At 40.2% G+C, this 12,016-nt stretch overlaps 3 protein-coding genes across 18 annotated transcripts in view; 2 read left to right on the top strand and 1 right to left on the bottom strand.

The window, feature by feature from the left end:
• The window catches only part of METTL9 (methyltransferase like 9), a 35,174-nt gene extending 27,920 nt beyond the window's left edge, over positions 1–7,254 (top strand). The window contains exon 5 of the mRNA XM_039491081.1: positions 6,524–7,254. Coding sequence (XP_039347015.1) covers positions 6,524–6,729 — 206 coding nt within the window. The 3' untranslated portion in view covers positions 6,730–7,254. The remainder of the gene's footprint in view (positions 1–6,523) is intronic.
• Positions 1–9,212, bottom strand: part of IGSF6 (immunoglobulin superfamily member 6) — a 57,388-nt gene extending 48,176 nt beyond the window's left edge. For 3 of the 7 annotated variants that reach the window (XR_005585409.1, XR_005585410.1, XM_039491086.1), the window contains exons 1-6: positions 8,535–9,208; positions 5,426–5,520; positions 3,492–3,842; positions 2,261–2,364; positions 1,281–1,337; positions 246–329 (exon numbers count right to left, since the gene is read on the bottom strand). Coding sequence is in view for 5 of the 7 variants with exons in the window: in XM_039491086.1 (XP_039347020.1) it covers positions 246–329; positions 1,281–1,337; positions 2,261–2,364; positions 3,492–3,842; positions 5,426–5,520; positions 8,535–8,590 (747 nt within the window). In the remaining 2 variants the exon portion in view is untranslated. Of the gene's footprint in view, positions 1–245; positions 330–1,280; positions 1,338–2,260; positions 2,365–3,491; positions 3,843–5,425; positions 5,521–5,893; positions 6,226–8,534 lie in introns of those variants that run through there. The other 4 variants (XM_039491084.1, XM_039491085.1, XM_039491083.1 and 1 more) reach the window with 4 other exon arrangements.
• Positions 9,213–11,045: 1,833 nt separating this feature from the next.
• OTOA (otoancorin) overlaps positions 11,046–12,016 on the top strand; it is a 58,144-nt gene continuing 57,173 nt past the window's right edge. For 5 of the 10 annotated variants that reach the window (XR_005585408.1, XM_039491066.1, XM_039491065.1 and 2 more), the window contains exon 1: positions 11,730–11,947. The gene's annotated coding sequence lies outside the window, so the exon portion shown is untranslated. Of the gene's footprint in view, positions 11,159–11,394; positions 11,593–11,729; positions 11,948–12,016 lie in introns of those variants that run through there. The other 5 variants (XM_039491060.1, XM_039491063.1, XM_039491067.1 and 2 more) reach the window with 4 other exon arrangements.

Raw genomic sequence — 12,016 nt, forward strand, 5'->3', positions numbered from 1 at the left:
AGTTTAAGCCTGATGGGATGCACAGTATTGGACTTCTGAAATTTTTGGCATTGTAAGAATAGAAAAACAATTGCTGGTTCAGGACTGAATCTTGCCAATCCTGGCGCTCACAGTGAAGAAGTCCAGTTCTGTAGAAAATGTAATATAGTTTTGAAATTTGCTTCTCCCTTTTTCCACATACAATGAACTACAATAAATAGCCACAATATTTTGGAAACCCCCTTTTCATGTTACTTGTTACTCACAGGCTGATGATGGTCTTGAGCATATCTCTTCTTGTACAGTTCTTGTACAATTGCTCGACAAACTGTTCGCCCACTCGTGTTTTTCTGCAGATTAAAATGTGGTTAACAATAATTTTATATTAGAGACAGATTTGGAAAAATGCATTTGCCTCTATATTATATCTTTGATTTTTTTTTAACTTTTTAAAATTTAATAAAGATGTCACCACAACTTCAAAACAGTAAGTTTCGCAGCCAAAAGGGTCCCTGGCTGTAGAACAGTAATGATTTCTTACTGTCAAGTTAAATTCCTCCTTTAACTTGTGGAATTTTTTTTTTCAAGAGGGTGTTGCAGTTCTAAACAGGATTTAAGTATGGTGGAACCCATCTAAAGCCAAAGCCACCATCCAAGGGACCAGGAAAAAATCAGTTGCATGATAGAGGTTGGCTTTTTAACTATAGTTCAAACATGGTTTACTTGTAATCTCGGTGTTACTGAAAAGCCATCACTTAAGACAGGAAGTTGCCTGTTGGAGGTGGCCTTTAGCATAGCTCTCACTGTCCAATTAGCCAAAAAAGACTGATGAACAGAAACTTTAAAGCTTGGGGCACAGGTCACTTGCTAGATCATCTGGGCATATCTCACTTAATCAATTCCCTGCCGTTACGGGGGCACCTTGGTCTCTCTTGTTTTTCTGCCTGTGGCACACAACAGTCTAGTCTCCTGAAGTATGTAATACTTTGATATAATTCTAGTTGTTGGGGTTGATGTGGGAGTGGCTAGGTGGTGTTGGTGGCCTCTGATGTATCCCTTCTTGTCTTTAAACTCTGACTCTAAATTCAGCAAATAGTTTTCTATAAATCTTTGGCGCTGGAGCCCTTAGTCACTTACATCTACAGTTTGAGTTCTGTATACTTCCAGCCCCTGTAATCCTTTTGTCCGAGACTTCAGTTAGACAATTTAATGTCCACAGATGTGTTCAAGGTTATATTTTAAAAAACAAAAAAAATCTATGAATCAGACACCCAAGACAAGTTAAGTGAATATTAACATACATGGTGCTCTCCTTTCCCGTCTCCTTTCCCGGTTTTCTTTACCAGTTTGGATTTTGACTGCAAAACAAAAGTCAACTTTACATACATAGCTCTCCATGCCAAATAATAACTGAAGAAGTACTGTAGCAAAATGTATTGCCTGCTCATAACATTTAAGGATATCTCATTATTTATCGAGTTCATTTGAGGGTTCCAAATATTGATGATTATTCTAAAAACAAAAACACACAACCAACCACCACACTTACTTAGTAAAGACCAATGTCAGTGTCTTCAGTAACTGGGTGCATTTTAAACATGCACACCTCCTCTCTCTGGTTCTGTGGGAGCTTTTCCAAGTTTAAGATGCCCTGTAACCCTTCTCCAACTCCCTTTTCCATGCATCCTACAATATTTTGAATAGGACTTCACTATGTAAGTAAGAGTATTGCTTGAAATAATTTAATTGTACTTGCATTTAGTGTTATATAAATTTCATTATTAGTTTACCAATGGAAATTAAGCCATGGAGCTTGCAACCTGTGTATTTGGTAGTAATGCTCTTTATTTGATTAAAATATTTTGAAAGAAAAATAGTTATCTTATCATACTTTTTTGTATTTTTGATAGTCTCAGTCTCGTTTACAAAGTGACTTCTGGCAATATATACCAAAGTTGCTGTAATTTGTTCCAAGGATAGTTTTGTTTCTGCTGCTTTTTCTTGAAACTCTCTTTATTTAAAAAACAAACAACCAAACAAACAAAAATCAGTAACGGATGTGTGTGAGATGTAATCAGTATCTAATCTGAATCTGTGTGTGAGAGTTTGCAGATGCATATGAGATGTAATCATCAACCACACCTCTGTAAAACTCGTTTGCCATCTGTGATGCAAAAGTAATTAAAATCCATGATGACCCTTGGATCCTAATGAAAACATTAAAGCTATTGAGACGTCAGGATGAAAACAACCAAATAAGAAAAGTCAAAATTAAACCCACCTTGTAGAATATAAAGATTGCAAATATGGTAGTGCTGTATAGAAACAGCAAAGATGAGAGGACTGTCATGGTGATGTATTCTTCAGTGCTGTACTTCTCAGACCCTTTAGTCATAATAAAAAATGTTAGAATAATGGGAACCTCTTCTATTTGGATCATATTCTCAGTAAGAATAATATTTGTATTATAACCACTCTCATCTGAGAAACTCAGAGCTGCACACGCACACATTCATTCATTTGTCGTTCCTGGTGTTAATTTCCATCTTGGTTCTTGACTGTAGGAGACCTCTTTTCTCCCCGTGAGTTGGGACACTTGATAAGGGTCACTAGATTCAAACAGCTAGGGACTGGAGAGCCCTTGATTTGGGATTTTGTTTTCTTCCCACCATAGCCCTCTGCTGGTCTAAAATCTAACTTTTAAGGAACAAGTCTGAAGAAGGCTCATGTGTTTACTCAGACTTTAGCAGGATGAGTGGTGGGATGACTGTAGGGAGAATGTGGAACTCGGTTGGGGGAGAAGAGAGTCCATTAGTTAGGGTTTTTTTAAAACTTTTGTACATATGTCTAGAGCTTGTTATTTGAAGCACATGTAACCAAAAATTTAGTTAGTTAAGCCTCCCCATCCCTGTGAATATCTTAATCCCTGTTACATAGGTGGAAATACTAAGACACCAAAGTGAAATGATTTTCCCAAGTTCACACAATGAATCAGTGGCAGAGAATCAGCCCAGAGTCCCAGGATCCTGCTCTGTCTGCTAGACACAGTTCCTCCTGACTATGGCAGTTTCTCAACAGAAGCTATTTACTTGTTTTACTCCATGAAGCTTGACATGGAGTATTTGTATGTTCAGTTTTGACAGTTAAAAAGGAAAAGACAGCATCCAATCTCCTGGATTACTATAGAACATCTCTGAAGGGTCACTTACATCATATGTACAGCATCTGGTTAGTATATCATACAAAGATGCTGATTTTTAGCCTTGTTAACAGAGTATCTCCCTAGCTGATCTTCATTCTGCACCTGGAACTCCTGTTGATGTCAGTTTGGGTATGTGTGTGAAAGTCAGAGTATGACATGGGTCTTATTTGCTGTTCAAATTGATACTAAATCAACAAGGTTTCAAGTAAACTCTTAATGTACCATATTTTGCAAGTGTAAATAATTAGAGATATTTAGAAAAGAACATAATGTATTTTTTTACGATTGTTCTTAGGAAGCAGTGACTGACCTCTTTTTACCAATATCGTTCCTCCCCCGGTTTGCTTAGATGTGTGTGAATTTGAATTTGAAAATGCTATTCCACAGATATAAATGGCACTGTCGTTTACAGTCAGTTTGTTGATTTGAAGTAAAGCACTATTATCGGACAGTGATCCAATCGCTTCAAACTTCTCTATGCATTTAGGTGTACACAAAGCCTCATGTGTAAAATCACGATAGCGAAACCATAGCATTTGAGGGGAGCCGTTACATCCAGAAGCAGAGAAACTGCATGTTATGTTCACAGTGTTGACATTGTAGTCTACTTCCTTAAATGGGTGTTGGCTTATGGTAACTTTGCAGGTGTCTACTGCATGACCTGTTGAGAAAAAACACATACTTGAATGTGAGAGGACTTAAGAGTAAGGGATGTTGCAAATTAGATATGTTACCTTGAATTTACAAAGGCGGGGAAGCAGTGATATTTCAACCATGGGACCTCTCTTGGTTGTTTTCATTATGTTTCTTCTTAGATGGTCCCAAGATTGCCTCATGGTCGAAATACCATTTTGTACTTTATTTAATATTTTTCATTTACATAGGAAAATATGAATGTGATTACTGATCACAGGTTTCACAGGTCAGCAGTGCCACTTGCTGGTACTGACATTTAAAAATTAAGCAATATACAGAAAAAGGAAGGCAAGGGAAGATTAACCAGGAAAGAGAACTTCAATTAAGGAACTGAATCACCACCAACTCACAAGCTTTGTTTACTATTACTGTTATGACAAATGTATTTTTTTTACCAGGACCTTACAGAAACAAATAACTGTAAAAAACTTAAATATGCCAAAATAATTATATCAAAATAATGGTTAAATACCTAAAATTTAGATAATTGGAATGGAGACTCTAGAAATGAAAGAAATTGCTAAACCAACACTTTTTTTAACTTTCTAGAAAGTGTTTAGCAAACAAATCATTTAAAAAAAAAATGAAGTGGACGCCTATCTCTTTGATCAAATCTGAGATTATTACAAATGATGTATTGTATGTAATCAGTGCAGTAAAAATGTAAAGTTAGGATAGCACAGTATGTTACTACTTAATATTGTCTGGATTAGGGCGACCAGATGTCCTATTTTTGTAGTGACAGTCCTGCTATTTGGAGCTTTTTCTTATCTAGGCTCCTATGACCCCCCAACCCTCTGTCCTGATTTTTCACACTGGCTATCTGGTCACCTTAGTCTGGATACTTGTGTGACTCTTCATCTTTGTACTGTCTGAGCTCTTGGTGGACCAAATGCAGGCAGATTGAGTGCATGGAGGTGCCACAGGAACAGACAGAAGGCATTCTCTTTCTTCTGTGCCACAAAGCAGCAGCAGAGCCATCCCGTGGTCACTACTGCTTCCTTGAGGCTGCAGTAGCCCTAGCAGCTGCTGCACTCCCACTCTGTGAAAGTTATTGATTAGCCACTTTGTGGATGTACTGTACCAGCCAATCTCTCTGTCTCTGCCCTGAGCCCACTGTTCAGTGGGTTGGAGGGTGCCCCTCTGGAGCAGAACTCTGTGACATGCAGTTAATGCAGACACCATGTGCTGGATTCCCAAAAACCTCCTCCTACCAACCCCGTAGAGCAGAACTGCAGCCATTTTGCTGCATCTGGGGTCTGCTATGCAAGAGGGAGAGGATTTGGTCTGATGGCCACAGGTTATGAGGGAATTTTGTATAATCCTTTGTAAGAACAATCTTTCATTAATATTCATTTGATTAGGAAACTTTATGAAGACAGCAGAAATTAGCTAACTCCAAAGCAGAATTTTTTCCTGCCCCTCTTACCATTTTACAGACTTGTTCCAAATGAGAGCACTGCATTTTCAATCTTATTTGTAAGAAATACATATGACTCTTTTAAAGTAGGTGAAAAAGACAGTAAGTTGGAAAAAAAAAAGTCTTACCAACATAGTATAGAATCCAGTTGAATTCCAACAGTAGCACGACTTTGCATTTATTGAAAGGTGCCATTTCTTTGTGTGTTTGTCCAGAAATGTTTCTGCTCAAAAAAAGAGGAAGTTAATTGGGAAACTTTAGGAGTTACACAATGTCCTGAATTTCATGCTCAGACCCTTCCTACTTGCATATATTTACAGGAATTAAACATTGTGTTCAGTAAATTTGTTAAAGATACAATATGTATTTAAAATATAATCAATTACATTTTTCAGTTGGGATTGGTGAAAATCTTCTTTTGATAGCGAGTGGTTTTTGTTTTTTCAATTTTAAAACTACTATTTTGCTCAAATGCTTCTGATGATTTCATTGGCTATAACAAATGACAACATATTTTTCCATTATATAAAGTTATACAGAACTCCATTTCCTCTTTGGAAGGACCCTAACCTAATAATCTTTCTCTTCTGACTTACCATAATGGCCCTTGAATTAACAGACGTTCTGTAGATGCTCTTCCACAGGACCCACTTAAGATTTCTTTCCAAGTTTGGTGTGGAGTCTCTTGAGGTGGATTTTTTGGGGGAGGGGCTAGAGGATTGATTTTGTTTTTTAGCTAGTAGTATGACCATAGTATTCCTGAAGAATTCATAACAAATTATGGTTAACGTCTGTCTTTATTTATTATAACTAATTGAAGCCAGTTCCAGCAAGGAAGTATGACAGAAAAGTATGAGAAGGCATTTTAATGTTGGCCAAGATTTTAGTTTCTCAAGCTACATCTGCCAAATCTTAGTTTCACTAGATGAGCTTACTGTTCTGAGTCAAATAGTTTTGTCTGAGTGGGCCTGCATGTAGAACTATTAGTAAAGGATTTAACAAAATCTGAGCTTTGGAGGGGGAAACCCCCTCTGTACTCAAACAAGACCCCTGAACATTGTGATCTTCAGATAGAGCTGTACAAATGCTTTACCCACCATGTGTGTTGGTGTGGATCATAAACTCTGGAATGGAATGTAAGCAGCATAACATGCTTTCTTTAAAAGACTGTCATACATTGAAAAGGGACCTTTTAAAATTTAAATACAATTGTTTTGTTTTCTCAGTAGGTGGCAAGTGGGAAAAACCCTCAGAAGTTTTGGAAATCAAGGGGCAGACTTGGGAAGAACAGGTGAATAGCCTGCCAGAAGTTTTCAGAAAAGCTGGTTTTGCCATAGAGGCTTTCACCAGACTGCCATACTTATGTGAAGGTGATATGTATAATGACTACTATGTATTAGATGATGCTGTCTTCGTCCTCAAGCCGGTGTAAGCATATACGAAGTAGAAGTCTCCAGAATCAAACCCAAGAAGCAGCCTCTGATAGAGGTGTCTGATTTATGATTACTTAATGGGAGGGAATTTTGGGATTGCCATTCTAAATAAATATCATGTAAGAATTTTAAAGGCCAAAATACTAATGTATTTCTTTGTAGTATCTTTAAAAAGGACAGTTTTTTTAAAACAGACTCTTCAGTTGAGAATTTTTACCAACTCTTAGCCCAACAATGCAGTCTGCATTCCAACATTAATGGAAGATATTTTTTATACTTAACTGCAGTAGGGATCATAACCAGACAAAAAATAGTTATGATGATACATGAACGGATACACAGTATGGATTGTTCTTTAAGAAATCAAGTGAAAACTGGCAATAAAGCTGGCGATTCAGTTCAGAACATTGTTGAATATAAAGAGTTGGAATGGATATTGTTCCATGTTAAGAAGTTATTTTATCTCTGACTGTCATTCTTCAGCACATCTTTTTAATCATGCTAATAAACTTTTTTTGAGATGACCTTTGCATTAATTTTTGTGTTAATTTATGTTAACATAGCCATGCTTGTCTGCACCAACTGTTACGTATATAGATAAAAGAACCTTGTAGCAGTACAACTGACTTCATTTAACAGGATTTAACTATTGTGTAGAAGACTAATGTAATCAAATTTTAAAAAATCATTTTTGGAGGGGTTCTTCCATGTTCCTCTCAATCTTATAAATTCTCCTTGTTTTTGCACACATCAATTTCCAACTAAGGAGAGTTAGTCAGGACTTATGGAAGCTGTTCCTTAAACTGATGGACAGGGTCAAGTTGATACATGACAGACTTCCACAGGTTGAGCAAATTTTCTCCAAAGGATTCCAACTCAAGAACTAAGGTGGGAATTTTCACTTGAGATCCTCCATCACCACTGCCATACACACACACTTGTGCTAGGATAATTACCTTCCTTGCAACACTGTTATGGTGTCTGTTTGTTTGGAGTCTTCCACATGCCTGATCAAACCATTTAGTTTAAGTTAAACAGTTTAATCTTCCCCTTCCAGGGAGTTTCACTGAAGTTTTAATTTAATCTGCCCAAGAAGGGCTCAGCTCCATTTTTATTTATTTATTTATTTTATTTATTTTTTACATAGAAGCTCTTCCCAGTAGCTTTGACATGCTGGCTGCATACATTGGAAGAGTCTCTGAACTGGATTATGGCATGTAGACATAGCTTCTTAATGAGGGAGGTGCAGATATCCAGCCACCCTGGCAAGAGCTCTGGAAAGCACTGTACCTGCAGTAGCCACAATGCTTCCCTGAGTTTAAGGAGCACTAGAGGGGCATAGCTACTGTGGCACCCCAGATGAAGGTGTAGTACCCACTGTCCCTGGCCGCCTCTACTGACCAGTATGGGACCATGGCTCTTCACCCTATCCCCAGTGGAGAAGATAGTGACACCAGCCCTATAAAGTCTTTCCACTTCAAAGCTGAGATGATCAACACTACCAAGGGATTTTCATTAATAGAAATTGTGTCTAAATTTTCCAAGTAGCTCACAAAATCTCAGTATAAGGATACAAGGACTAACACTGACCCCATCACCGACACTGCAGACACTAGAGGTGGCTCCTTGCAGCCAGACAGAGTCTGGATACAGTCTTGTCCTGTGTCATTACTGGATCTAATGCAGGCCACAGTTTGAAGATGCCTATTCTGCCAGCTTCCTCTTTGCTCTCAAGCATTGTGTGTTTTGTATTTCTACAGGTTGATTTTACATTAACTCTTTATTTATAAATAAGTTTAATTACTTTAGCAGTAAAAAGATTTTGAAGTTCCAAGCCATTAGAACTGACTCACTGAACATCTGCCATCTCAGGTTTCACACCCTGCCTGGGGAAAACTGAAATAAAAACACAGCTGTTTTAATTGATTTAGGACCAATTTTTTTAAGGAAGTTAAGTGCCTAAAGTTGCAGAATTTTGGCACATAACTCCCACAGGTTCCATCTGCGTCTTTAGGTGCCTAAACACCTTTTAAAATCTGGCCCTAGAGACTGGTTCCTGATGGCCACAGATCATCTTAACTGCACAAGGCAACATCTCACCTACAGTAGAACCTCTTTTATCCAAACCTCTGTTTTGAAAGCCCCCATTTGCTGAAACTGGGTTATGTTGCCCTGATATAATTTGTGGGACAGAATAGTTTTGATAATGGACTATACAGATTGTACTCATTCATTAATATTCCTAATCATCTGGAATCTGATTGACATATAGGAAGATTATATATTGAGTTGTGTGCCTCTGTAACATTAGCTAAACGCTAATTTTAATAAACCCGATACAATACCCCTAAACTGTGTAATTGTATCAGAAGGAAACCTCTGTTTCTAAGGTACATGGGACTTCTGGCTCTGATTGGTAGCTGCACTGGAATATAGTAATCAAGATCTCTGTTTTTCAGAGCCATGTTTTCATTGCTGGTAGAGACCAGAACTGCCACATCAGAATGCCTCAGAGGAGGATTATCTGAGCTTTGTTTTAAATGCTATTTGTTGAGTAGAGTTTTTTTTCTCAGATTTAGAAAAATTTCAGTTTAAAGTATATTGTGTGCTATGAAAAGAGCTAGTGGAGGATTATATAGTTCAGAGGCTTGATAATGAGGCAGCAGCCTTTCACCTCCTAGGTCACTGATTTAATTGTTATAGAACTATAGTGATCTTAATTCTTGAACATCTGATTTTGAGAGCAGCATTGGTGAAAAATGTGACCTCCCAAATAAGGCAATTAAATGTCCCATCTCACTAACTTGGCACAATTCTTGACTATAATAAAAGGTGAACAAAAAGGCTAGACACCTACTAAGCCAAGTTCAGGCATTTAGGATTTTGTATTTCATTGAAGCGATTAGCAGCTTCCCCAACACCAAATACAGAGACAGCAGCTGCATGTCTTCTGCCTGCAAATGGTGTGTCTAACTCTTGGGAGAGAACGCAGAACTCAAAACTCCGGTATTAGCAAGTAAGTAAAAGAACTGGTAGAACCTCAGAGTTCTGAACACCTGGAGAATGGAGGTTGTTCCTAACTGAATGAAACCTTATGGTTGTTCTTTCAAAAGTTTACAAATGAACATTGACTTAATACATCTTTGAAACTTTATTATGCAGAAGAAAAATGCTGCTGCTAACCATCTTAATTTAAATGAAACAAGCACAGAAATAGTTTCCTTACCTTGTCAAATCTTTTTTTAAACTTTCCCTTTTTAAGTATTTTACCTTAATACAGTATTATTTGCCCCCCCCCTTTTCTTTTGTTCTTTTCTCTGCTGCTGTCTGATTTGTACTTCCTTTCCAAATGAGATGGGTGGTTAACAGATCAGTTCCTAACTCTGGTGCTCATTACACTGAGGTTCTACTGTACTGACTCATCTAATGTTTTTTGTTGTTGTTTTGAAGTCTAAACAAATTCAATTAATGATTGGGAATCTTAAGCAGTTTCTGGACATTTCAGCCAACCTTTGTAATCTTTATGTAATTGTTCATTGCCTTCACTTTTCTACCTTCTGCCTTGGAAAGGTTTCATTATACAACCTTAATGGCTATGATCCCCCCCCCCCCCTGCCATGGAATAGCAAATGTTTTGTAACAGTAATGAAGTCTTTTATAAGGCTATGTCTACACCACACAGCTTTTAGCAAAGCAGCTGCTGTTTAAATTTTGGCAGAAAAGTAGTCAGACCAGCTTTGGGGGAGAAAAGGGGGCTGTGTACATTTTGGGGTGCAAATATTAGTAAAGTTAAAACTAGCAAGCTTCTTTTATGTATATTAATGTTGTGAACATGTAGCCCTTAATGTGTAATAAACTGGTATGTTCTCTGCTTCTAAATTGCCTTGGGATCCTTTGGGACAAAAGTATCAGAGGGGTAGCCGTGTTAGTCTGGATCTGTAAAAGAAGCAAAGAGTCCTGTGGCACCTTGTAGGCTAACAGACGTTTTGGAGCATGAGCTTTGGTGGGTGAATACCCACTTGCTCGGATGCATGTATGTATTCACCCAGGAAAGCTCATGCTCCAAAACGTCTGTTAGTCTATAAGGTGCCACAGGACTCTGCTGCTTTTTGGGACAAAAGGCACCGTATACTAGATTATCATTCTCTCTCTTTAGTGTGGGTTCGTGTTCAAATAAGGATTTTTACTGAATGGTTTTGAGAGCAAATGAAACCGTGTCAGGACAAGAAAAAGCTGTGCCTGGGCAGAGTCTGTTATGCGCTCAGGGGTTATGTTCTCTGCACGTGGGCCCCAGTCCTGCAAAGATTGAGACTGGACTTTACACACGGTCTCCCCCGGCCAGTGACGAAGCTCCGGCCCCGCTTTGCATCCCAGGAACTGGCGCTGCTGCTGGTGCGTAGCCCGAGGTGCCCCGCTCCGGCGGACACTGTGAGCCGGCGGGCAGGGCTCAGCCCGCAGCAGGTCCCCTGAGAGACCCGGCGCCAGCCCCCCGCTCGCCAGGCTGCAGCAGAGCGCCCGGACTCCCCTCATCTCCGGCAGGCCGCCTCCTCCCGGCCCCCCTGGGGCGAGCCCCGCGGGCCAGGCCCTCCCCGGGGGAGCCGCCCAGACGAGGCGCGAAGGGAAGGAGCCGCCCGCGGCGCAAGCCGGCTGCTCTGGGATCCCCTGTGAGAGACCCACCCAGCAGCGCCAACCCCCCGCTCCTCGCCCCTCCTCCGCCGTCCCGCCCTCTCCCCACGCCCCTTTCCTAGGCGCCCCCCGCCAGAGGAGCCGGGGCTGGCACAGGAGGGCAGCCAGGACGTTGGACGTTGCTCGACGAGCCTGACACCGCGACCGGTTGTTCCTCGGCTGGCGAAGGCTGCCCGGTGCGGCTGGGGTCCTGCGCGGGGGGAGGTGGGGAAAGCGGAGCGACGCGTTGAGGGCTGGGGGAGACGCTTCATATGGCAGCATGCCCAGATTTGGGGCACCTGTCTCCGGGCTGGTTGTGTTCAACGGGTATTCTGCCCTTCCTCATAATCATTACTAATCCTCCCCTGTCAGATAAGCGCCGTGTTTCTTCAGTTTCAGCCTTACCCTGCTGGATGGTGCTGCCATGCACTGTTTACATCATGCCACCCTGTTCCCGGCTGGGTCCTGTAGTGATCCCTCTATATAGTAGCAGCCGCTGGTAATAGTTTGCAAAGATTGTTGAACCGTTTGGATCAGTGATTCTCAGCTGGGGTAGGTGTACCATTGGGGCCTTGCAGAGGTCTTGCGGGGGTACATCAGCACATCTAGTTATTTGCCTAG

This window comes from Mauremys reevesii, linkage group 10 (genome assembly GCF_016161935.1).
Source record: "Mauremys reevesii isolate NIE-2019 linkage group 10, ASM1616193v1, whole genome shotgun sequence".
NCBI classification, from domain to species: Eukaryota; Metazoa; Chordata; order Testudines; family Geoemydidae; genus Mauremys; species Mauremys reevesii.